General features: G+C 36.0%; 1 protein-coding gene and 1 long non-coding RNA gene across 2 annotated transcripts in view; one reads left to right on the top strand and one right to left on the bottom strand.

The window, feature by feature from the left end:
- Positions 1-27,767, bottom strand: part of RSPO3 (R-spondin 3) — a 75,973-nt gene that overhangs the window by 41,535 nt on the left and 6,671 nt on the right. The window contains exons 2-3 of the mRNA XM_005551754.4: positions 4,501-4,692; positions 2,735-2,881 (exon numbers count right to left, since the gene is read on the bottom strand). Of these exons, the coding sequence (XP_005551811.3) occupies positions 2,735-2,881; positions 4,501-4,692 (339 nt within the window). The remainder of the gene's footprint in view (positions 1-2,734; positions 2,882-4,500; positions 4,693-27,767) is intronic.
- LOC135970534 (uncharacterized) lies at positions 91-27,326 on the top strand. Its single transcript, XR_010586228.2, has 3 exons — positions 91-220; positions 2,724-2,809; positions 27,188-27,326. It is a non-coding gene; the product is annotated as an uncharacterized lncRNA (long non-coding RNA).

Raw genomic sequence — 27,767 nt, 5'->3', positions numbered from 1 at the left:
CCTTGGTTAAGAGGTAGTTAAGAAAAAACAGAATATTCACCTTCTGTGTTCCTTCTAGCTTCTGTATTAAGAACAATCTGAAAACTGGAAATCTTTAGCTATTCACTAATGAAGCAAATGAAGCACATGTCTCATAAAGGCAATGAGCTCCAGTTCCTGGGAATGATTGTGCTGTGGTTGATCATCAGTGCGAGATGCTGTAAAAGCGATTCCCGAATTGGTAAGAAAGCTGAATACGATGTCCTACTAGTAATGTCCTACTAGTAATGACTTTACTTGTCATTTTGCTCTAACTCTTGTTGACTAGTTGCATGGTTACCTGTAGAACACAGCAAGAGAATGTCCCTTACTACTCAGTGCTTGGCGTGAGACATATTCTCTCTGTGATTTCTTGAACAAATCCAACTCTCTAAGAGAGGCAATGAGGGTGACAAAATGACAGTGCAGAAAGGAAGCAAATATCTGGAGCACAAAGTGAAAAGAATATGTTCTCTTATAAAATTTGGTTCAGTGGATGTTTCTGTTCCATTTGACCTGCAAACCGTGGAAAGCGGATATATTGTGGCATACCTCTTTCATCCCAGCTCTGTATCAGGGTAGCATTTCCTCTGTTTATGACCTTTCCTCTCAATTTAAAATCTCGATAGAAAACTAGAAATATGGTGTGGATTTTAGCAATGAGAAAGACACATTCTTTCTGTTGGGTGAGTAGTGGGAAGCTGAAGTTAAGTTACTAATGACAGCACTGAAAATAACTTAAAATGTTTCTTTGGGGTCATCATTTTGGCTCTCCGGATCCTAGTTTTCACATTTGTAAAAGGAACAGGCTTTAATATTCCTTCATGATATAGAAGCAGGTCATTGTCATCTTCCCTGAAATTCTGGACTGTACTAAAGGCATGGCAGATGTAGTACCTGTAGGCTAGGCACCATATGATGGGAGACATATCTTATCGAGCAAACAACAGGAGCCAGCCCTGAACGAAAGTTGGTGATTTGTGTTACTACAGTGTTCCAGGTCACTTGCATCTGTTAAATGAACCAAATTCAGTAACTGGCCTTTGGACTGCTAAACTCTCTTCCAAAATATATAAACTTAAATGTAGTTGCGTTAAGAAATAAGTAGTCTTAGTCTTACTAGTAGTATAAATTATCAGTAAGCTTTAAAGACAAATCCAATAGTGCCAAGTGTGAAATGATCTCCCTGACAGAAAAGCATTAATACATTTCAGGTAAATAGCCTTTCCAGAACTGAATGTTACAACTTCAACAGCTGAAAAAATCTAACTATGTGCCTTTTTTTTCCGGGTAGAGAAATGTTGCAAACATTCTGCAACTCATCCTGAATTTCTGCTCTTGAATATTCCACAGACGTGTTTTCTATTTTTTCCAGTGTTTGGAACTTATTACCTCTAATCATCAGTCCTCAGGACCTATAAGAAAAAGAACTTGTAGTGCTTTTCTTTTGTACTTTTTACCCTATTCCTAGGTTGCTTTTTTTCCATGTGTTTTGAAGAAAAAATGTAACCAAAATGAGCCATGAACTATTTCAAGACCGTTGTTTTCCAGATGCTTCTAAAATTATCTTTAAAATATCTATTTATTGTATTCTATCAAAAACATTGTTTAGAAATAAAAGTGCTGCGGTGGACTTGAAGTGGTTAACCCACCACTTTAGAGTTATTACTCCAGCACTTTAGATTCTAAGGGACTCCTAAGATGGGGACCCCAGGGGAGTCCTGGAGACTATCTTGTACTGAATCAGGAGGGCAGTTGTGTGGATATGCCAACATCACCGCAGCATCAAAGGTTCTTATAATTCTTGCCCAGAGGATTTTGAGATTTCCTAGGCTATTTTCCCATTTGGTTTAGCATCTGCTTCCCAAGTGTTCATCAAAGTTGTAGCTGTAGTAGCTGCACAACGTTTAAAAGAGGGAAAATATAGCCTGACAGTGATCTGTTATTTAGACAAACAACTTGTCTGAGGGACCTCCCCTTCAGGAAATTCAGCCTGCAATTAATCAGACCCAGGGACTGTCTTAATCTGTCAGTGTGAGTAAGTCCACAATCCTCTTTATTATATATCAATACCCGTGGAAGCAGAATATTTCAGCATAGCAGTGTGAGAGAAAAAGAGTGAGATTTCAACTAAATCACTTCCAGTTCCTAGGTCTTTGATCCACTTACTGAGCATTAATGGGCTGTGTCAAGAGAGTATATGTTCCCTCCTTGGAAAATAACTTTGGTCATTAGTTGAGATCAGACTTAGGTGTTTTATGAAACTGTTGCTTTAAGGTAAAAATTAAGTTCAAGACATATATGTATGTCACATAACAGATCACTGTCAGATATATATATATATGTGTGTGTGTGTGTGTGTGTGTGTGTGTCTTGACTGAATTTTTACTTAAATAAAATTCATTAAATAATAATTTAAATAAAAAGTCATTAAATAATAATAAAAATAAATCTATCATAAACAGAACAGTTGAAACAATTATTGATAGTCCTTAAGTAATAAGGAAGCACCCACTGTATTAAATTGTACTATAATACATACTAGATAAGGTTATAAAAAACACCTTTAAGAGAGTATCTTTATAAAGAAGGATAGAGACAGTCTTAAGAGAACTCAGCCCAAGAACCTTCAAGTTCTTTTGACAAAGGACTTTGAAAAGCACTTCCATGGAGACTGACATTATCACTTCTTCAAATTATTCCAGGTTCTCCTTACCAATATTGACACACTCCATAGTATGGTTGTTGGCTTCCAACCCTTCTGGGCAATTGTCAAGGCACTTTCCAAGGTGTAAGTAAAATCCACTTTTACATTTTGTGCAGAAATTTTTGTTGAAACAGGTATCACAGTCAGCTTTGCATTCTGAAAGAGAAAAAAGAAAGAGAAATATGCCTGCATTATGTTCTCTTAACATAAAACTATCTTTAAAACATAAAGTTTTATGTTCTGCATGTGTCAAACACAGGCACACACAACTTTAGTATCAAATAAACACCTGAAGTCCAAAATTATTTTGCCAGACTGAATTCAGGATTCCTCCACAGTGATTTAGTTGGTGTACATTGGTTGTTGATTTTAAAATCATTATACTGATTGCCCTATGAAAAAATCTTTGTTTTGTATATATATATAGCCAAGAATATTTATAAGATGAAATATCTGTTTATATTAAGTGATAGTGAAAATGTTTCATCAGAACCTTAAGAAAATATACAAAGGATATTGCCTTCGTGTTGTTCTTGAGGGCTATTGATTCTTACAACAAATATTTGATTGCCTACTATGTGCCAGGCATTGTTTTCTATATTGGTTGACAGCAATGCACAAGAGAGGTAAGAGTCAGGCTTCAGAAAGTTTACATCTGGGAGAGGACATATGGTAAACAGTAACAATAGTTCACCCTTATATGGCGCTTACTGTAAGCCAGGATTGCTACAATGTTTTACAATATTATTAAGTCATTTAAAGTTTGAAACAATCCAATGAGGTAGTCATTGGTATAATTTCATTTTACACATAAGGAAACTCAGGCTAACAAAGGGTATGAAACTAACCCAGGACAACAGATCAGACTGCTTTTTGAAACCAAGCAGTCTAGTTCCAAAGTGATAGGTGCTCTGGAAAACAAACAAACAACAACAACAACAACAAAAACAACAGCAAATGGTGGGAAAAAGAGATGGAGAACGGTTGACAGGGGAACAGGCTGATTATTTTGGATAAGATGATCATGGAATGTCTCTCTGAGAAGGTGACATATGAGCAAAATCATCAATGAAATAAGACAGCCAGCCATGCAAAGATGTGGGCAAAAAGCTTTCCAACTGCTAGAACAGCCAGTGTAGAACATAATTGCAAAGGCTTGAGGTGAGAAGATCTTACAAGAAGGCAAGTGAGGCTGGTGCAAAATGGCTGAGGGGGAGTTGTAGGAGATGAGTTTGGAGAGATTGATGGAACTACATATGATATTTGAATAGAGTGGTATTTCCTAATTTACATTTTTGAGAAAGCACACTTGGTCTGCAGTGTGAAAAACAGGTTTTCAGGGTCCAGATGACAGTACTCCCAACATTTATTTCCCATTGATAAATAAATGTTTCAGTTGCTCTGGAATCTCTCTTGAAGTCAAAATAGCTGAAATGATTCGACAAGTTAGTTAATACTTGGATTTTGTGTTGATAATGGAAACTCAGATGGAATTGAGACTTACAGTACTTTTCTATAGGTTCAATGAGCAATAATCACATTCCCAGCTTTTGCTTTCAGAATTAAAAAGAAAACCAAAACATGAGTGCTTTTTTGTAAGTTAGTGATAAAAATTTTCTGGTTCTGATGGTTAAGTCCAAATATGGTTTAGCCTAATTATCAGATAAACATTATTGTTTACTTAACATTGAATATCACAAATATATTAGAGGCCATTTCAATCTGGAAAAGTCACCAAGGATGAGATAAAAATACAATTTCGTGTAGGCACTTACTTGTACACTTATTTATATCTGGATATCGAGTTCCATAATATCCACTTGGACATGAAGAGAGACACACTCCAATCTGCTTCATGCCAATTCTTTCCAGAACAAAAAATAGTCTGGGCTTACATGACAAACATCCATTGTAATCTGAACATGTTGCACAGCCTCCTTGGCAGCCTTGACTGACGTTAGGATGCACTGCGGAGACAAATGTAGAAAGACATTACAAAGGTTAAACCACAGATATAAAAGTTAGATGACATTTTCTGGGCAGGATATACGTTTTCTTTCATTAGGTTTCAATTTGTTGGTAATGAGTAAATGAGGTGGGATTTTTTTCCTACCAGTTTTTGTGATCTTTTATTTCCCTTTAGCACATATATTGTTTTTAATTTCAAAGTTCTTAAAATTGAGCATTTGAAAAATAAGAATATACTGCCTCAAAGGACTTATCTATGTATGTGTGTGTATACATATTCTCTTTATATGTAATATATACTGTATAATTATGTATAACTAATTATACATATATTCTCTCTCTATATATAATATCCTCACTGAACTAGCACCCTGGGAGATTGGGGACTGGTAATTTTGTGCTCATTTACACAGTGAAATTAATACACATTTGCTTTGCTTTTCATTTACGTAATGGAGGATAAGCATATATTTCTAATTTCTTCAGTAAGTAAAATAATGTACACTAGGGCTTAACTTGAGTAAGGACACTAAGTTTTATAATATCTGTTTTGAACTGTGGTGTATTAGAGAACACAATTTTACTTTTTGATCCAATGCAAACTGATGTTGGAACTATGTTAGCTGTTGAGCACCCCACAATTCCTTCATGAAATATTTCTTCTCACACGAGCTTAATCATTGCCAGTTCAAATAGATATAATGGTGAAAATGTGATGCTTATCTCACCAGTATTTCCATGTGGATCTGTGACTACTTATGGTAATTTATGTTCAATATTTTCTCTTTTGGGACTGGAGTCTTACAGTTTCTGTGCCCTCATCTTCTACTTACTTGAGTGAAATGTATATTTGGTGAGAATGGGCCAGTCTACCTTAAGAATCACTGTTACACACATTCCAGGGTTTTCAAGAGTTACCAATGTGTGAGTTAAGAGTGTTCGTTAGCAAGTCTGAACAAAGAGAAACAAATATTTGGGAGACTTATGTTTACTTAAGATCATCACAACTTTAAATCTTCTTTTGACTATTAACTAGTCATCATTACCTCTGCATGAGCTGATAAAAACTGCTAAGGGGCGTTTCTCATATAGCTGGTGTTTAGGATTATTTCTTTTCCTATTGTGTTCTTCACTCAAGTATATTGCTAATAGCTTTATCGTCCTTTGAAGATGCCAGAGGAAAAAAAAATCATAATCCTTAGAGAAAGAAAGATTCATGCACAGGAATCTAAAGGCATCCCAGTGTATTTCTGGCTTCTTTTGTTGGTAGTAGAAGGAGTAGACTCTGATGGACCTTAGCATAGTTAAGTCTGTCTTTACAGTGACGTTTGGTTATTGCTAAGTTCTTTACCACAAAAACAAATCCCTCCAGGCTTAGTTAGAAGAGGTACCCATAAGACCAAACAGCCTTACCACAGGAGTGCACGGGTTAGTTACAGAGAGGTCATTCGGTTGACCAGCATCCTCTGCCTGTAGGAAACCATCCCCAAATCAGCCACAGGAACCACAAGCAGCTCATTCTCATTCCAAGACGTTTTGTAAATAAACTAAGGAAATGTGTGGGGGAAGGGAAGTCTGCTTTTCCTGTGCATGCTCCTCTGTGGGGGTGGGGCAGTCACATAAAGTGGCACAGGAGGTTTAGACATTACAGGGCCTGGGGGACTTGTAAGTAAAACTACTTTCCAAGTAACACGGTCATTTTTCATGCCAGTAACTCAGCATTTGGTGACTACACAAAACGTGTACATATTGTAAGCTTGCAAATATCCTAGAAGGGAAAAGGGGCAAGAGATTTCCATGTGTTCAGACACGTGTTCAGAATCTATCATTATCCATTTCAAGAAGCAAGAGGTGTAGATAAAAACTTGTAAGACCTTTTCATAGAATTGTCTATGGAAGAGTGGACCTCAACTTGAAAGAAAAGTGCTTCACACTCAGGGCACTAAGAGACTCTGGGTTTAAGGAAGATGGACCATATTGGTTCATGCCAATCCATCCCTATCTCTGAAATGTGGCTGCTGAAAGAAAACACACAGTTCTAATTTTATGTATTCTGAAACTTTTGCCAATTATGATATAATTTTAAATATATCAATTATTAATGTAAACATGATTTACATATTCAGAGCTTCAAAAAGTGACATTCCTTAAGATAAATTTTATTTTTAAAACTAGGTTTTGAATGTTTGGAATGTTCTCCAGGAGAGAGCTTTGAGTAAGTCTCATGATTGTAACCGTATCCACTGAAATTATGAGATGTGCCAAAATACCTTGCTTGATTCCCTCTGTCTCTAAAACTTTTACTGATGAAATGCAGCACAGTCAACATTGTGCTACAATAATTCTTTTTGCTTTTGTTTTCATATTTTGATTTCCTAGGCAAAGGTTTTTTAAAAAATTGATTTTTGGAAAAGCAAGAAAGACCTAGTTGTCCCAACTTGCAATAAAATTTTGTGTCTTAATCAATGAATTTTGAATATGGGCAATGAATTTTGAATATCAAATGATGGCAAACCTTATTCCTTCAGGGAGATTTAAATGTTGGCTGTGGGAAGAGAGAGAAATGGAGACTATGAAGCTCAGATTCAATGAGTCTAGACTTTTTTATGGTTATGTAGTATAGTGACAGCTTTCTTGAATGCCGTATAAGGATCACACAAATTACACAGTCAGTATTACACAACTAGGTACAAATTTCCCAAACTTCATTTTAAGGCAAGAGATTTTACTTTTTATATGGAAACCACAAAAACTTTGGTCTATATTGACTGTAACAACACTTTCAGCCATAAAATCTTGTGATTCTGAGACAGAAAATAGAATTTTACTTTCTCATGTGTCTTTCTTTTTATTACCCATTCAATATTAACTTCATTTTGCATTTCTAAATCACCTTTTTCAAACAATATTTTCCTACTATTATTTGAAATTGTTGGTGGAGAGGTAGGGAATGTTTCACAGAATCTCAATGTTTGAACTTAATCTTAGAAAACGAGTTGAAGTTTATCAGTACCTAAGTGGCCATGTGTGGCTAGAGAAGGAAACACTACAATGACCCAAGCTGGGAAGGAGACTGGCATGAGTTTGATGCAACTGGTGCATAAGTAGTGGGGAATGAAGATATGGGGAATAACAAGAAGATTGGAAGCATAAAATAGATCTAGATTACAGAAACTTTTTTGAGATAGGCCAGTGAAATTCTTCCGTAAATACAGGGTGTTTCAATCACACTAGTGATTGAAATATAAGATTTGAATTGGAAAGGAAATTTCCCTGGCAGTGTGGCAGGCATGCAAACTAGGAAAAGAATAATGCAGTGGTCAAGGTAAGAGGCTGATGATAACTTAAAACACGGCAGAGGCAATATAATGTAGTGAGGAAGGGATGTATGTTTCAAGGATATTTAGGAGGTTGTATCAATCAAATATAGTGGCCAATGGCATGTAGGCTGAACAAGAAAGAGGATTTGAAAAGGTGTGTTTCTAGGTCCAGCCTGTGAATAGAGAGGGGAAGGGCTACCAAGCGAGTAAAAGTCTGCAGCTGGAGAGTAGAGCATGGTGCATAGAATACCGATGTTTAAAAAGATAAACCTGGCTTGGAATCATTAATTTTGCAGATTTTGTGAAATATCCAGAGAGTGATGCTTAATAGATGGAGCTTACTTTGGAGTGGCTGTTGGAGATGTTCACATGAGTCTCTGACAGTGGTTACTTAATTAGAAAAGGCATGGGAGCTACTGGGCCTGGCACAGTGGCTCACGCCTCTAATCCCTGGCGGGCTGATCACATGAGACCAGGAGTTTGAGACCAGCCTGGCTAACATGGAGAAACTCCATCTCTACTAACAATACGAAAATTAGCCCAGTGTGGTGGTGCACATCTGTAATCCCAGCGACTGTAACTGCTTGAGCCTAGGAGTTGGAGATTGAAGTGAGCGCATATCGCACCATTGCACTCCAGCCTGGGCGACAGTGAGACTGCCTAAAAAAAAAAAAAAGAAGGAGAGGGGGGAACTAATGAAAACTTAAAGAAAAAGAGGGCATCATGCAAAATAGGGGACATTTGGTAAGAGAACAAAATGTATTATCAGCAGCTTTAAACAATACTTTGAATTTCTAGGTGACTCACTGTTGCTTTCAAAGCATACTCAAATGCTAAATTAACTGTGGTAATTGCCTTATGATATAAGTAAGTAGAAGCTATCATAATCATTTATTTCGAAACTTCAAACTTGGACTCAAATGAATGCTGTAATCTGCTGGAAAAATAGTGAGTTTAGATCAGAGGTGAAAATAGAGATCTTTGATATCTGGTAACTATATCTTTATATATAAGTACACTTTAGATGTGTAATGGGGGTAGATATGAATGGGAAAATGGGCATAATTCATGGAAACTTTAAATTGGGACTTTCTACTAAAAATGTGTCACATACACAATGAAATTAATATGTCTATCCTTAAAATTAAGACAGAGGGAAGTATTATTTCTTGTTTATTATGGTTAGTTGTACGAAAAGGGTATACACTGATACATAACTTAAACCTACTTTCAGTGTCTGAATTGTCAACACTCCCTGAGTAGGAAACTTGAATTTCACTATCTGTTAAAGAAGGCTTCCTACTATTTGATAACCTTTAACTTGTGATACATAACTAATGCAACCATTCCTAAGGGACTTGCTATTATCATAAGAGTTAATTCAACTTTGATAAAACATCCAGAATATAGAATTTTAAATGGAACCAGAACATTTGGTCAATATACAGCCTTTTGCTACTTGTTTTCAATGTTTATGATGAATCAACTAATACATTATTGGGAACAAAAATTCTGTTTCTGTGACAATTTAAGTGCAAGCTTCAAGCATTTGCTTTACTTTAATTTACTTCTAAAGCTCAGTTACAAATGTACTAACAGCTACTGTAAGTTGTTATGTGAAAAAAATCCACTATTGCATGCTGTTAATTACTGCTGATGATCATTTATTTGTAGCTAATTTCCAGAAATGTAAATTTTAGTAGACTTTAGACTAATAAAACAGGCTTGACTGAGTTGAAAAGAAGTGCCAGATAATAAAAGCAACATTGATTTTATAATCTAATTAAAAATTAATAAACTCACAAATTTGATCTAAGTTAGTTTTAACAACATCAAAAACATCATATACAAAGTCTCTCCAAAGCATACTTGTCTGCACAACATTCGCTGCCTGTTTTTCTGCATGCAGTGGCCTTAAGAGACAGGGTAGAGAGAAGAGACCAACTGAATTCTACAATCAAAGGTTTTTTTACATCTGTCCTTTCCTCCATGCCTTCTCTTTTTAGAAGTGTGCTCACATTGACTGTATACTTCCTAAGGGAAGAGGTCTCATGGTTTGATAATTTCTTCTTCTTTTTTCCTCTATAGTTTCAGGAATTTGAGATAATTCCCACCTTCCATTCAAGGCAGCTATTTATTGAATACGTTCTCAATAAAGTGATTTTGATTATTGAAGGAATGAACACAATACATATAAAAAAGCTACATTTAAAAAAATAATAATAAACATGTTGTTAGGCGCAGTGGCTCACACCTGTAATCCCCGCACTTTCCTTGAGCCAAGGAGTTTGAGACTAGCCTGGGCAACATAGCAAAACCCTGTTTCTACCAAAAAAAAAAAAAAAAAAATTAGCTGAGCACGGTGACGCACACCTGTGGTCCCAGCTACTCAGGAGGCTGAGGTGGGAGGATCCTTTGAGCACAGAAGGCCCAGGCTCCAGTGAGCCAAGATTGTACCACTGCACTTCAGCCTGGATGAGAGAGCGAGACCTTGTCTAAAAAAAAAAAAAAAAAGTTAAAGTAGTAAATATTTAACAGAAAGTATCTATAATAATTTAAGTGGGCTATGCCTATGAATATCTGGCAGAGAAATCAAGTTCCAATTACATAAACTTTGAATGCCTAATTATGAAATCAATCATTCAAAGTGAAGCCACATAACAGCTTTTTTATGTGTCATTTACTTCAGTAATTCATTCCCTTAGAGAAAGTGTGGCGCTTTTTCTTGCCTAAGTTAGGACAATGCATTTCTACCATATCTTGGGACTTGATTATTACAGAGTCACATTTAACTTTGGAGTAATATTATACTTATTGAAAATTAAGAGATGTTTCCCGATTCCTCTGGAATGTTTGGCAATGTTCACTTTAAGAAAAGTCTAATGTTAAAAATTTGAATTATTTGGCTGTCTCTCTAAACTTCTGCCCAGTCAACCCAAGAAAATATTCAGAGTCAAAGTTTCTTATTTGTTCATGTGTTAAAGCTTCTAAAGTAGAGCTGACAATGGTGGGATCTCTATAACCATTTAGGCAACTTGAGAAATTTAGGTATAGATAGCAAATTACGTACAAAAGGTTTTTTGAATAAATATAATTACTTATTGGGATACAACACTCCTTTTGGATCATGAAACTATGATATTTGGGTGAATACAGGTTTATTCATTATTATATTTTATTGATAACTTATTGAAAGAACCACATGTTTATATGTCCAAATATATACAGACCCTGCCATTTTTGAAATACTGTTTATCATCTGATGGTTTTAGGGTTTTAATATACCAACGTTTTGACCATTAAGTCAATTAAAATTCACCTATGCTATTTAAATACACATATTTAAATATGTGCACATATGTGTTTATATGTATGTGTGTGCATGTGTATATACATATACATATGCATGCATACGTGCCCATGCATGCACACACACACCAACATACAAATTCTATTGGTCTTTCATCAAACTCAAAAGTACAGACATTAATTGAACTGTAACAGCTAGGATAATAGAGTCTGCTGTATATTTTGCCCTACTAAATCAACATTTAATCTGAAAGTTTGTGCCTACACCAAAGATTGAAAGAATTCCTAAGAGTCTCAGAGAGGAATGTCTTCACCAGCTGCTGAATATAGCCCAGTTGGTGCGCCACCATTATTATGTGGGGAAACGTACTGTTTTTAATGGAAATGGTTTCTTTGAGAACTTGGAAAATCTTTCTTTTTCTCTTACTGAATAATAATTTCCTGAAGGGAGTCTAATATTTATATTCTATAAATACTTTAAAATAAAACCACAGCAATAAGACAAACCTAACATTAAACAGCAAATAGCTGGGCTTTCCACTAAAATCAAGTCAGCCCAAAATATTAAGAAAATGGCTAGCAAATGATGGTAGCTGTAGAATTCATGAAATCTAAGATATGATGAATATTTGGGAGCTCAGTGCCAACCTGCTAACTGAAGGCTATGCTTTGCCTAACCACATCTAGTACAGAATCAGGACTAGAAATGAAAGATAGATGCAAGTAGGCTTCACTGTATATGGATACACTGTGGAAACTATGATTAAGGTTTTCAACAAAAATTTCACCCACAGTGTGCTCAACATTTCACGTGATGCAGGAAAGGCAGGAATGAATAAGAAATCTAGTTCCTGAAGACATGATGTTCATCAGGTAATAAGTAAGTAAACAAGGAATCAAATGGTTAAAGATTGTAATGAGTGTTGTTAAGGCAACAAACAGGTGGATAAGGCAGAGAATAACTCTGGGATGCTTCCTTAAATACATGTCAGGGAAGACCCTTTAAGGCTACTCTTTAGCCAAGGCCTGCAGAATAAGAAGGAGTCATAACGTAAACCCAGGAAGAGTATTTCAGGTAGAGCACCAGCAATGCAAACAGTATAAAGCCGTGGGAGAAGGTGGGCACCAGGAGTAACAACACAGGAACCAATGAGGCTGCAGTGTGGTGAGTGCTATAAAATGAGTTACAAAGGGTGGTTGGAGCCAGATCCTCCCATCCCTTGAGGGCCAAAGTAAAGAACCTAAGTACATGTAGCCTCTGCATTTCTAAGTAAATATTAGAAGGAAAGGAAAGAACACATTTTGCCTGATATAGTTACTTTAATTTGTGTTAATTTTATGGATCTTGGAACTGAACCAGCATCTTGTATTCCATGAAAATATGTTCTCTTATTAACTTTTATATTAGAGGAGAATGTTCTAACTAGCAACAAACTTGGGAATTTACATCCAGATTCCAATCTTTGAAGACGCTGTGCATCAATCTACATGTGTTTTGCTCTTGGGACTATCTCATTTCCCCTCTGTTCCTCCCATCTTTCTCTAGTAGTAATTTTAGTTTGCTTTGGGGTTTTAATTTTCATTCTGTGTATGTGTGTGTGTGGGAATAAGTGGGGAGAAGTAAAAAAGTTATCAAATACATAAAAGGTCATAAGAACAAAGAAAGAATAAAAGGCAAAAAGATTACAGTCTTGCATATACTCTTTCCTTGTATTTTTCTAAATTCTTACCATTAGCAATGCGTATTGAAACAGTCTAAATAATTTAGAGTAACAACACTGTGCTTTTTACTTCTAATTTAATATTTCTATTAGTATCTTAATATTATGACCTTTAATTCCTTAAATTAATTCAAAATCTATGGACTAATTTCAAATTTGATACTTCAAAAGTAGTAAAAATCATATGAACTTTCCTGTGACCAACTGACGAGCTACAGTTGATGCTGCTGTTGAAACTGTTACAAACTACTCACAGAACCAAAATAAAGAGATATTTGTTTTTTTTTCCTAACTGCAAGTAGAAAAATCCATTGTGAAGTGAAAGCACTCTGCTATGAGTGTAAAATGTAAGGTACTGAATCAACATCCCCAGCTGTTGCTAAGAGAGGGAAAGCTTCCCCTTCTCCAAGTGGCCATGTTCCCAAGTGGAGGTGAATAGAGGACAAGAGGGGGTGGATGGGGGTGATGAGACCCAGATTCTGTAGAGAGCCAGGACCTGTTGATGAGTTAGTGGGTGGTAATAACAGCGTTTTTCATGAGACAGATCCAACAGTGTTCATCCAACAGTGGGAATCATTATGTGCTGTGGTCTGGCTGAGAGAGGCATTCCTTTTTTTTTTAAGGGAAGAAATAATTAGAAATCAACATAAACAGAAAATGTGATAGTTTAATGGTAATGAATCCGCATGAGTGAGTCCATAACTACTAACTTCACATTCTTGAAGGAAACAAACTTCAGTTTGTGCTAAAAACAAACTCCACTTTGTTATATTATAAATAAACTTGGATATTCGTGCTACATAGCATGCTAAAGTAGCATATCTGATGGCTGAGGCCTTAGCATAAGCAAACAGCAAGTGAGAGACTTTTGGTATTTCAACAGGCACTAGAAGATGTACAAATAGTGAGTATACCATTTTAAAAAAATCCAGCTTTATGTATCACATATAAAATTCTGAGCAAAGGAAATAAGTGCATTTTTTTCCCTAGATTTACAAAATTGCTAACAGAATTGAAGAGGAATATACATGCACCTTTGTAAGTATGATGTATGTTTATACTTACATGCATAGCTCCCTGCATTGTGACCTCATTCAGAAATGGATCCCACACACTTCCTAGAAGAGCACAGGGACAGGGTGAAGAGGTACTGGCTCTGCACTCATCTAGAGTCTGATTTTGAACCCTAGTTCTCATGTTTTCTAGCTCAGTTACCAATATTTTTTTTCATCCAGTTATTCATTTAAAAAATTAAATTATTTGACATCCACACAGTGTTCTAGTAGGTAAGCATACAAAGATGAATATAACCAATTATCTGTGTCAATGAATTTCCAGTCTGATTATATATTTAGGCAAAAGTTGTTTAATTTCTTTGAGCCTAGGCTTCCTCATCTGTAACACCGGAATATCTGCTTGATATATATTTAAGAGGATTAAGTGAGATGCTGTGTAAAGTGCCTAGCACTCTCATAGACAATCATCAAAATCATAGGTATAAGACACTTTAACTCAAGAGGCACTAAACCCATCCTATATTATCATCATCCATATTTGAAGCAGCTGGCAGTTTTATCCAATAATAACTCTTAGAAACCTCTAAGCAAGGAGGCTGAAAAGAGGGCACATTCTGAGGCTTCTAATACAGGAGCTGTGAGAAGCTTGGGGAACCAGGAACTCACTAACAGTCATAGAGAGTGGCTACTTTTTAAGGACCATAGACACAGACTTTAACAGGAGTCACAAACAACTCGGGCAAAAACACCTCTGAGGCACTAGCTGCTCACTGAAGACAAACACCTACTTAAACAGACTGAAAAAGGTAAGATATGGCATAGAAATGATATCAATATGGTACTAAGAAACCGAAGGTCTATATGGTATAGAGAAACCAAAGGTCTAAAGATTCTAAAACTTTACTGTGTGTAAAAATGGCCTGGATTACTTGTTTACAATGAAGAGGTACAGACGCCACTCCCAAATATTTTGATTTGGAAGTGAATCCAGTGGATTTGGGTAAGTGCATTGATAAGAAGCATCCCAGGTGAATCTGATGAAGGTGATATAAATACCGCACTTTCAGTATTACGTTATCATTATCTTCACAAATAATTGTTTATTCAGTGATTACTGGAAGCAGTCTTCTAGGTACTGATCATACTGAGAGACAAAACATAGTCTCTGACTCAAGAAGCCTACAATACAATTAATAAAATAATACTTTTATATTCTAAAAACCATAAATGTATAGACTAGAAATTTGTTGCAACAAATTAAAAGGCAGTAGCAATTACTGATAATTGAGATATTTAAAGACTACAGAGAGCAATTAGAAATGGTTATGGGACTTGAAGAAAAAGAAAAACTGAGACAAATGGAAAGAGGGAAAATGTTATGAACAAAATGCTTTATGTAGGAATACATACACAATATCTGAGAGGATGGTGAATTTACCTACGGAATTTAAAGGGCTCTTGAAGCTCTTCCTTCTGCCTTAAATTTGCAGATGAGAATATTAAGATCCATATAGTCAGCTTCCAGCCAATAGAATCATAAACTTTGGTAACTTTAGAGGTATCTAGTTCAAACTACTTCCCTGCAACAGTCCACTTGATTATGTCTAGTAAAACAAATATCATGATACTTTGGGAAAGCCCATACAAATTTCTTATAATGATATTTATTTATTTATTGAGACGGAGTCTCTCTGTGTCACCCAGGCTGGAGTGCAGTGACACCAACTCCGCTCACTGCAACCTCTGCCTCCTGGGTTCAAGCGATTCTCCTGCCTCAGCCTCCCAAGTAGCTGGGACTACAGGTTCACACCAACATGCCTGTCTAATTTTTATATTTTTAGGAAAGACGGGGTTTCACCATTTGGCCAGTCTGGTCTTGAACTCCTGACCTCAAGTGATCCACCCGCCTCATCCTCCCAAAGTGCTGGATTACAGGCATGAGCCGTGCCCAGCCTGTAACAACATTTATTAATAAACATCCCATCACATCAAAACTCAACTATTTCTCTCAGAAAGTTCTACTACCATAGAGAACACCCAGCAAGTTTTCTGCTTTTTCCTGAAGACAGTTTGTGAAACAATGCTTGATGCTCTTGCTTCGTATCTCCTTCTCCCCACAATAAGCTCATTCATGGGTATTCAAATGGGACAGGATGTTAAAGATCTGCCAGTTCACTTTGTCATCTAGTAAGAATCTCATCTATAATAAAGATTTCCTCTAATCTACATGCATTTCTTGTCAAATCCAAAGGAATTATACTAATAATAGGAAATTCAGGGTAGATATAAGAGAACTGTGGTAGTGCGGGAAAAGTCATAGAACTGTGAAAAAACAAAACAACTATCCCCCTACAAGAAATTTGAGGCTAAGTTTTGCAACTTCCTAGCCTATGATACCATATAAATCACTTACCACCTTTGAGCTTTAGTTGTGAAATGAGTATGACAAAACCTGTTCTGCCCATTCCAAAAGGGTGTTGAGAAAAAAATCAAATAAGATGATGAGAAAGTGTCTATATGCTGTACAAAATCATATTAATATAAGTTATTGCTAATAATGGGCAAAATGATACTTTTCCAGTTCAGGGTCAGATTTGAACTTTCCTCCTTCCCAGGAATAGAATATGTTTGATGAGAAAACGGATAACTGTGTTTGATGAGAGTATGGTATGTGTAATTGGTTTGTTTTTAAAAATTTTGCCTTGTCATGAGTCATCTTAGTTTAGGGCAACAGGTTATTGTAACTTTTTAAAGTTTGGCATATCTTGGTGTAATGAAATAAAGAGACTGTGAAGCAACTCTTCAGTCAATGAACAGATAATTCTCTCCAAAAAGGCCATTATTAAACACATAAGAAATCAGATTGGCAGAGGATCCATAGAGCCTTTCTCTGGAATGTCAACCCTTGGAACCATCTGCTGTGTAGCATTTGGTATTACAGAATGGCCACAGGCGTTATTTCTACACTTGGCTCCACTGCAAAGTGACTTCAGTGAAGTCACTTACTTCTCTGGTCTCTCTTTATCTTCTTCAGTAACACGAGTGGTTTATGCTGCATATAGAATTCACAAAAATCTTCCTAGCTATTACAACTCTTGTACACTTAATTGACATGTTCATTTATTTATTTATTTATTTTGAGGTAGGGTCTCAGTTTGTTGCTTAGGTTGGAGTGCAGAGGCATGATTACTGCTTACTCCAGCCTTGAACTCCAGGGTTCAAGTGATACTCTCATTTCAGCCCCACAGTAGCTGAGACTACAGGTGTGAGCCACCATGCCTGGCTAATTTTGGTATTTTTTGTACAGATAGTGTTTAGCCATGTTGCCCAAGCTGGTCTTGAACTCCTGGGCTCAGGAGATTTGCCCTTCTTGGCCTCCCAAAATGCTGGGATTACCTGTGAGAGCCACCACATCTAGTCAACGTGTGCTTTTCTGTTGCAGCAAATGGCTGCATGAAGATGCTACAATCAGAAATCTAGGAGCCCTCCTCATCCTCATCTCCAATCACCTTTCTTACAGATTCTACCTTTCTGATTAATAGAGTTCACATCTTCCCATTTCCTACTACTACTACTGCTACCATTACCAATCAGAGGGATCTTTTAAGAACAATAGTGGTGATTTTTTTTTTTTTTTTAATGGAGTCTCACTCTGTCGCCAGGCTGGAGTGCAATGGCACGATCTTGGCTCACTGCAACCTCTGCCTGCCGGGTTCAAGCAATTCTCCTGCCTTAGCCTACTGAGTACCTGGGACTACAGGCATGCGCCACCATGCCTGGCTAATTTTTTGTATTTTTAGTAGAGATGGGGTTTCACCATGTTGTCTAAGATGGTCTTGATCTCTTGACCTCGTAATCCACCTGCCTCGGCCTCCCAGAGTGCTGGGATTACAGGAGTGAGCCACCGTGCCCAGCCAAAAGTTGTGATCTTATTGGGCCTCTGATTTAAAAACAGTTTAAGAGCTTGACCTGGCACTTCCTAAGTAACCACTCTGTCAAGTAGTCTGGTTTATTTTCTCACACCCTTACATTTTGTCTAATGAGGTATTATTAGTTCCATCTCAGTTGCAAAGGTAACTATTTCTCATTTAAACCTCCTCTGGCATTCTCTTTTACAGGCTTAATGCAAAGCAGAGTGTATTGGGGAAAGCTATTCATTAGGTCAGAAGATCTAGATGTACATTTTAGGTTTACCATCTCTGGCTATGTCATTTTGACCTGTTCCTTAGCTGTTTTCAGCCTCAATTTCTTTACTTATAAAATGAAATAATATCTCATGAAATTGTTGTGAAGGTTGCATAAGATAAACATGTGGAAGTAGCTGGTAGTGGCCTTTCTTTACTCAAAGACCTTTACAAGTCAGTGATCACATACAGAAAAGAATTGAATCAAATTACTTTCAAGACTGAATTTTGGTAACTGATATATTTAAAGCTATCAACTGAGGTTAGGAAAGGTCATAACAAAGTTATATAAGAATCCAAATAACTTGTTGACATGTGTTTGCCAAACTGGTGCTTTAAGTAGATTGACTTGTATGTTTTATGTGGTGGTCATGGGGTTACCATAAAAGGTTTGAAAATGCTTCAGAGAGATGGACAAAAAATGCACTATTTTTAAACATACAATATGTTAGTGTTTGGTAAAAGTAATTCCAGTTAATGAACTAGTGTGAAAGTTCAGCTATAGAATTAGTCAATGTGCCGAAAACGGAAATTCACTCAGCCAAGCTATGCCACTCCATTACAAGGCTTACTTAAAAATGCTAACTACATTTAAAGTGGACAATAGCATACTTCCTATGATTGTCACAAACGGCATGCTAAGTAATGACTCCTATTCATTGCTCATAAATTTTAAGACAAGAAAATACCAGAAGGCCTAATAAATTCCCATGTTTTCAGTTAATCTTCCTTCCACCTTCCTGCTTCATCCCCATATGCTGTTTTGTTCAGCTTTGTCTCTATTTCCCAGAGAAAAATCTGGATAGGCATTAGGTTTATTGTAAACTAATTAATTTCCAGTGCTATTAAACAAATAAAAAAGGAGGTACTATATGGCTTAGAAATGATATCTAAAGTGCTCGAATTCATCTTTAGCCAAATATTGTTTTTTAATTCTGAATTAATATTTTCTTTCCTTAACCACTGTGAAATACTACAAGGGCAAGTTCCAGGTGTGTTTTGCTCATTTTCATAATTTTGGCACATAATAACTGTTTAATAAATAAATAAATGTATGATATTGTAGTTAGTGTTAAGTTCAATTTTGATTTTTCTGTATTTTTCCCCTAACAAGATTCCTTTTTTGGCTTGTTAGCTTTTTAAAAATATGGTCTAAAACTTCCATGAACATGCAAAAAGAACCTTAAACTTTTGAATTCTAGCCCTAACTCAGCAATCTAGACATTTGGATGGACAACTCTCTAAGGTTAGAGCATGTTACAAAAATGAAAAGGGAAAGCTCATTGATCCTACTGTTGGAGGGATGGCCTTTAAGATCAGTTTTCTGTTTTCAGATAAATGAAAGATTATGAATTCATTTATACAGTAGATGCAATCAAATCACAGACTAAATGATTTGTCTAAATTATATAGCAGTATATAAACTAAAATCAATGTCCCTGCCTCCTAAGGTGGGATTTTTCTCACTAGAGTCAAATCAAGAACATCTAGACTCTAAGAAGGTAATTAGAAAGGTAATTAGAAAGACACGATTATCTTCCAATTAAATTTATAAAGTTTCTATTTCATATGCCATAGATCCATTTTGATTATTTTCCTTGCTCATTTATAGCAAATACAGTATTTAAATAGGATTCATTTGGAAACTTAGCAGTGAATGACCGCCATTATGTTTGAAGCAAAACAAAAAGGAGTAAAATTCCATTGCATATGTTTTAACATCATTTACATTGAACTTTTACTAAAATGGTTTTTCACAAAAAAATCTTAAAATTTAAAAAATCCTATGTCTGCAGTGAGGAAAAAAAAATCTAGATATTAAGAAGAAATCTCATATTGTGACTTATCAACAAAGAAATGAAATTAAGATTAATGGGTTCTTAAATTTTAATGTAGGCCTTAAATCATCAAGGGAAGGAGGAAACATTAGTTAGTCTAAATGACATATGCCTTTCCTAGTCAAGTATCACAGGAATCATTAATGCTGTAGCATTAATTTGAAATTCAGTCAGTGAAGTTTCTGAGGTTTTAAATTGCTTAGCTGTGTAATCCCCTAGTATATAATAAACACTTGAAAATGCTGTGCAAACAGGAAAGCACAGAAAGGGAATACTGGTTTGCTTTCACCTCTTGAGGTCTAGGGTACTACCCTGTTTTAATAAATAATATTCAATATAAGGCTTAGAGCTCAGCAGTTATCCCTTTTAGTAGTTTTTGAATAATAATAATGTGGATATCAGAGTTTATATCAGATCAGATCTCAGATATGTTACTTCATTTTGGTGAGAATTTGGAGAACTAGCCAAGAATTGCATTTGAACTGGCATGATGATAAGATTTGTAAATGCCTCCACTTTTTTTTAAACCATTAAAGCTCCAGTAGTCAGTTTTTACTATTTTTCAATTTAAATGAACTCATTTCCCTTATATCCTGTGCACATTTAAAAAACTCATCTGTATAGTGATAACATAATATGTTGCAGTTCGATTACATACAGTTCATACTAACTCCTCTCTTGATTCTTTTTCTTTTAGCATTTTCTCCATTATACAGTATCAGAATCTTTGCATCAGATAGCATCAGACCTGCTGTTGCAAACACTACTGAGATCTATGATTTAGGAACAGTTACTTAAACTTTGTTTAATCTCTAATGGAAAGGATTTCTATAAACATTTACACCAGAACAGTTTGTCAGAATGAATCCTGCAAAATTGCTGGCATACTCCCAGGATCAGGGGGCTGGTGTTGGGGGAGAGGGGAGATTCCTGGTTATATAATTTTAAGCAACCCTAGAATTTCAGGGGTCTTCCTGCTAGAATATGAAGGGTTTGTATTAACAAAAAGGTATTTCAGTGCCCAGAGCAATTCAATTAAAGTATTTGAACAGCCACTTTAGTTTATTGCTCTTGTAAAAATGACTCTCCATTTGCTTCAGGTTTAAAGTAAAGGGATTATTTAGGTTTCAGAGACCCAGTAAATGAATTGTCTATGAGGAAAGAAATTTGTACAAGAAGTGTGAAGAAACACACCAAATTTATTCTGTGCAATGGTTCTTAAGGTGCTTAATACGTAGAAATGACTTGATCTTCCCATGAGTTGCTAGGAAGTCAGCATGAAAGAGTTAGTGGGGGGAAAACTGAAATCTGCCAAGATAAATGCAGCACTGTTTATAAATTAACTCGGCTGTCTGTGTCTTTGTTTTTTCTTTGGAAGATTATAAAATTAAGACTGTTCAACTCATCTTAGTAGGGGTTTAGAATTTGGGGAGTGGATGAGGAAGTGAATTTGAGCTAGGAAGGGTGACGAAAATATCCTGCACTGGGAAATCTTGGCAATTTTCATTTGAATGTGTTCTTATCTGATGACCTACAGCACTTCAGCCCAACAGCTTGTGAATTAAGTAGTATGGGTAAAAACTATTACATAACGTTTTCTTGGATTGTAGACTCTCCTTAGAGTATATACTAAGTTCAGAGGCAAACAGTTTAAAATGAATTCCTGGAATGTCAATGGGATGCCCACATGGATACTGAAGATGGTAGTGATAGCATGAAATGGTTTGGAGCTTCTCTTGCTGCAACTCTCCCTTATTCTGTTAGAAACTAAACTTTGGGGTATGGTCACATAATGCCCACAAGTTTAAAAACACAGGCTGGGTATGATAGCAAATGTTATTGATTGTGCTAGGGCCAAGTATGCATCTACGTGATACTGCAAGCCTAATTGGCCTCCAAGGAAATCCCACTGATCTATGTTAAAAGCTTGCATCTACATCAAGCTCTGGACAGAACTGGAAGGTTGGCTGGATGTCTTAGAAATGTGCTATATGAAAGAGAGACTGGCCTTTAAAAATTACATTCAGTCTTTGTGGAGGGGGCTGAGAGTTACCATCTTGAGGATGGCATGAAATGAGAGTGTGTGAATTAAAGTCAGAGGGGCTAAGGTTACCATGTTTGGACCTTGTTCCTTAACAAACAAGTAATGAGGGTCCTTTTGGACTCCAAATGAAAAAAAAAACTCATCATAAATTGAAAAAAAAACTAAATTCTATAAGAAACAAATATGTAGCTTCTCAGTATGTCCTCAGTTTCTGGCCAAGCAGCATTTGTCCGTACCATTTGTATTTTATGGCAGAAACTACATGACCAGTGGTACAAGTAAACACAGCAAAAAAATTTTGCTAAGTTTTTAAAAAATTAGAATTCTTCTATTCTTTGGTTATCTTATTGTCAATCTAAGACTAAAGAAAATCAAATACATTGTTCCACAATATTGGCCATAGTGACAATCAGGTAATTATAACTATTAGATGTGTGCAGTGCACAAGGACAGGGTTTATTTGCCTACCAAATGATACCCGGAGATTTCTAGTTGCCAGAAAAAGCTGGCCAGAAAAAGAGTTTGACTTCCTGTCTGTAGATTTAACATAAGCAATATCACTCATCCATATATTTAAACAGAGAACTGGTAGTCTAACCTCAAAAGAATATTGAAATATACTGAAGTCATTCTGAACCATAAAGGAATTTGAAATTTACCACTGTAAGGACAGTGTCTTTGTTCAGTTAAAGATCCATCACATGAAGTGATGGAGTATGTTTTCTGGGTATCCAAGCCAATGGTTTCAAAGGCAAACTTTTACTTTGGCTATTGAGCAAGAATACTTTTGTGCTACTTGAGTATTTTCCTAGGGAAAGGTTTAACAATCTTTTAATTTCTCAAATATTGAAAGCTTGGAATTATAGCACCACTTACTTGTTGATCATTTCTACTTAGATACTTACATCAGCATGTTTCTAAAGTGAATTGTTTTCAGTACAAGAAATCGTAAGTTTGTTCTAGCTCCAGATATTTTAGAATTGCTTGCCTGATATAATGTATTACCATTTTCTTGTTGCCAAACGTTACTTCAATAATATGATATTTAAGTTGACCTAAGGATGTTTACAAGAATTCCTTCCCTTCCATTTCCATGCTAGTCAGACACCTTCTTTTATGAACTTAGATTAAATTCTTTTGAGTTCTTTATCTACTCAGGAAGGGAGGAGGAGAACTTGCAGTGATGAATCAGGAGTTCTCTTTGTGGGCATGTACATTCACACAGGCAAACATAAACACAGGTTTATGAGGATAGTGACATAAACTGCACATACTGATGACGTATTTCCATCTCTTGCATGCTTAGGGTAAATAACCTATTGAGAAAAAAATTAGTGAAAAAGCATTGTTTTCTGGTATATTTCCTACTCTCTGGAACTCATGATTACTCTCCATCCTTAGGGACAAGTAACTAGGTCTGACGTTGGAGCAATGGCTAAAGCTTGCTGTGATGACCTTCCTCCCAAGGAGCCTGGCTTTCTTCAGTCTAATTACTTTTGGCAATTGCGGTTATTGGGATTTGGCCTAGTGACTCATTGGAACCCATATTATCCCAAAGAGCCACCTTAACTAGCAGGATTAAGTCTGTCAGGAAGCCCAGACTTCCACCCCACTTTTACATGGAGCTTTCCCCAGTTTATGGCAAGATTTGAAAATCCTTCACGGACTAAAAAAGACTCATAAACAAGATTTAATGGAGATAACTACCCAAAGAAGAGCACATTAGGAGTGAAGTAGAAATGATAAGTTCATGAATAAATGACCTACTGCAAAACGGAACTGATTAAGGTAGAGTTAAAACTATGCTATTTATAGTCGTTTTACTGATCACCAGTAGTCAATCTAAAGTGAGTCAGGAACTGTAGAAACTATAAAAGAAAAGGACGTTTATTTATCGTTAGGCATTTCCTAACCATTAAATTTTCCCTAAAAACAAGGAGGACTCTAGGGCACATTAGCAGTCATCTGGTAAGACATAAAAACAGTTGTTTATTATTAAGTAGCTTTGAAAAAAAAGTTGAGTATGGCTGATAACCATTTTCTACAACTGTCCTATTTATACCCCCTCCACACAGTATAGCTTAGCAGCAAGCACACTCCCCCATGGTTTGTACCTCTCCTAGTAGCTGTGTTTTTATTTTATGAAGCCAGCATCTGTTACATTCACTAGTGTGTCCTACTGTGTGCATTTTGCTGTGTTCTTTTGACTGAGATAATTCTCTATCAGACAGTCTTGTCTGTACCAATCAGGGCTACAAGTTTAATAACACTCTTGATCAACAATACAGATCAATAGAGTATTGATCAATAATATCAGAACACTTTATATTTTACACTACTATTTGTTCAAATGACATCTATCTCATTTGTAATCACACTCCACATATGCCTATTTTGTCCATCTAGCCTTCCTGAAACTGGCATGGTTTTCAATGGTTGCTTAGCTGCAATAGTGATTCCTGAATTAAGGCTCTTACAATATTCCTCCGTCTTGGCTGCACATTAGAATCACCAGAACTACTTTAATAAATACAGATATTCAGGTCCGATCCCCAAAGATTGTTTCATTTGTTCGAGGGTGGAGTCTGGGCATTAGTATCTTTTTAAAGATCCCCAGGAGATTCTAGTGTGAACTCAGGGCTGAAAATCATTGTACAAAGACCCATAAAGCAAGAATTCAGAGTGGAGGTTACTGTTAATGCTCATGGTAAAAGTAATATAAATAACAGACCTTATGAAGTGCCATAAAGATAACTTTTTCTGGATAACAATAACCAGCCAGTAAAATATCTTTTGTGGTTGTAAATTACATAGAAGGATTCTGATTTTTAACTGCAAAATTATAGACTTTTCCCACATCCTCATGCCTACATTAATCTTTTCTTGGTTACGCACACCATAGATGGAAATAATAATCATAGAGTCTTTCATATAAACTGCAATCCCATTGTTTTTAATGAAAAAAAAATCAGCAAATTTTTATGTGTAAAAGCCATCAATAAGACAAGTTTAAAGAAAGAGGACAAAGGGTAAAGGAAAGAAAGCGAGGTAGAGGAGGGTACTTTAATATCAGAAGCAACCTTTATAGTAAATGTTTGAAAAAAGACTTACGGTTTGTTAAATGATGATAAAGAGAGAAAGAGGAAAGAAGAGAGTAAGAGAAAGAAAAAGTGAGGTGGAATTTAGAAAATGCACCATGAATGCCTCAAGTACCAACCCTAATAGTTAAGGTGGAGTGAAGAATCAAAGAAGGACCTTGGCTTTGGAGTCAAGCCTAGATTGGAATCCGAGGGGCACCTCACTTCCTTGAGTGATCAACAAAAGTGGGACTATTGGCACATTCCTTACAGGTGGATATGAAGATCAAATGAGATAATTTTTGCAAAAGCATCAAGCAAAGGGTCTGGCACTTACTGGTGATTACAACATGGGAGCTATTGAGCAATAACTATTATCATAATATTCACTTTAGTAAGTATACATGCATATTAAGATAAGATGTATATAAATATAACAGTGGCTCTGAGAGCTAAAAAGCTGTTGTTTGCCATGTAACATTTATGCATATTTTGGCATATTATTTATTCTTGGCAAAATGTGATTGATATTTCCCTGGTGTATATGACAGTCTTTGTTGAGATGACAGTGTTCTTACCTTTGATTTCTCTTTGTAGAACAAGGGAACAAAACAATGAGAAAGGACTGCTCTTTTTCTTACCAACTTATTGAGCATATGTTAAGAAAACAGTGTTCTAAAATAAGCAGCTCACAAATTCTGTTATTTTATATTGTGTGGTAGTGGTTTGTATTATGTGGTTATAAAATGGGGGCTGCTTTACCACTTACTCTCAGGAATGTGCTTTGTATTGGGGTATAATTATAAATATGCTTACCAGCTAGTTTTCTAAGGACAATTTTTGGGAGTGAATATAGCACACTGCATTACTGTGTGTTCATTTTAGAAAGGTGTTTTAAGGTAACTAGATCTAATCCTATGTCCATGCCAAGTGCTCAGAAGAGGACTAGTAGAATAAACTGCTTCTGATACAGAAGCCCTAAAAATAGGAGGAAAAGGGGGGAGAGCTTAGGGGGCTGACTGTTACTGAGGCTAGACAATCACTCAGTGGGAATGTTGTAGAAGTGATCCCACACTGTGTAGATGGACTGGATTCTTTCAAGTTTTATCCCTTCCAGAGATTCTCTTATATTAAGAGAGCACACTTTGTAGAGAAATCTACTTAAAAGTAGAACGCTACTGTGATGAACAGATACTGGACCCAAATTCAATGGTTCAAAATTTTACTTTTATACCTTATGTAAACTTGCCTTTCATTATCATAGTTTTCCAGGTCTCCTTGTGATATGTGGCAAAGTTCCACAGGTAAGAAGACTTCTAAGTACAATTTTCAGCTGCAAGATTTGGCAACAAAAACTACAGCTCATGATACCAGTGACCATCCTCTTATGTAACACAGAGAATATTATTTAAAAAACATTAAAAACCACAGTTGAAAATGATATATTAAACTACTTAAAATAAACAAGGTACCTTAATGTAATTAATCTTATTTTGACATTACCAAGAAGAGTGAGTCTCAATGTCAGCACAGCACACATTTTTTACACCCCCATATCAGTAGGAGATCACACACTTTTGATAATAATAAACATCATTTTCATGTAAGAGACTCTAAAGTACTTGTGTTCAGCCCTAATACTCTAATCCCAGGTGTTTTGAGTTTTGAGTTCCTAAACGTCCTACTGGCTCCTCAGAAGAGAAACAGATTTCCAACAAGACCTGCTTCTCCTATTTTTCTTTTTGTTGATCGTCATCATTTTTCCATTCACCCAGACCTGAGTCCTTACACTCCAAAGTTTATTGCCAGATATGAGCCTACATCTCTTTCCCTTTCATATCCAATTAATTGCCAAGAACTACTGATTTGGTTAAAAGAAATTATCTGCTATATATACTCTCCTGTGCAATCATTCACTGTTGTAGCATAGGGCCTTATTTTCTTAAACCTGGACTATTGTAATCATCTCTTCCTCATCATTACAGGCCACCTCTGAAAGCCTGCTGCGCTAGGGAAGCTCTGAAGTGACCCTTGAGTCAGTATTCAGAACCAGCTCCCTAACCCTGAGCCTAAGGACAAGATGGACCTGCTATAGACTGAGTATGATGATTGTTGCTGTAACTATGGTTTTCAGACAAAAAAAATTTGAATGATGAGGTATATCATAATTAATTCATTATCCACATTGATCACTTACCTATTAACCTTTATGTGATGAATTTACTTATACTAAATGAATGTTTATTTTTGTTTGTACTCAATCTTTATCTGTTAAATTTAGTTGATTAAGATAAGCTATTATTTAACTCCCTAGTTGTGACTTATATTCTCTTACCAAAAGATTAAATGTTGCGAAGACCATAGGGATCACTAGATCTAAGTTTTTGATCCACCTCCTCATTTTGCTGATGAAAAGCTTCAGCTTGGTACAGTAAAAGGACTTTCTTGGGTTATTCAGGCATCAGCAGTAATGCTGGATCTAGAACCCAGGTCTTCAACTTCTCAGTCTACTTTTTCTCAACATACACTAAGGAACCTTCCTTCTCAGATTCTACCACAAACTTA

The sequence above is a fragment of the Macaca fascicularis genome, chromosome 4 (genome assembly GCF_037993035.2).
Source record: "Macaca fascicularis isolate 582-1 chromosome 4, T2T-MFA8v1.1".
In the NCBI taxonomy this organism is placed as follows: Eukaryota; Metazoa; Chordata; class Mammalia; order Primates; family Cercopithecidae; genus Macaca; species Macaca fascicularis.
The sequence above is the reverse complement of the archived record's forward strand: the minus strand, read 5'-3'. Positions and strand labels throughout refer to the sequence as shown.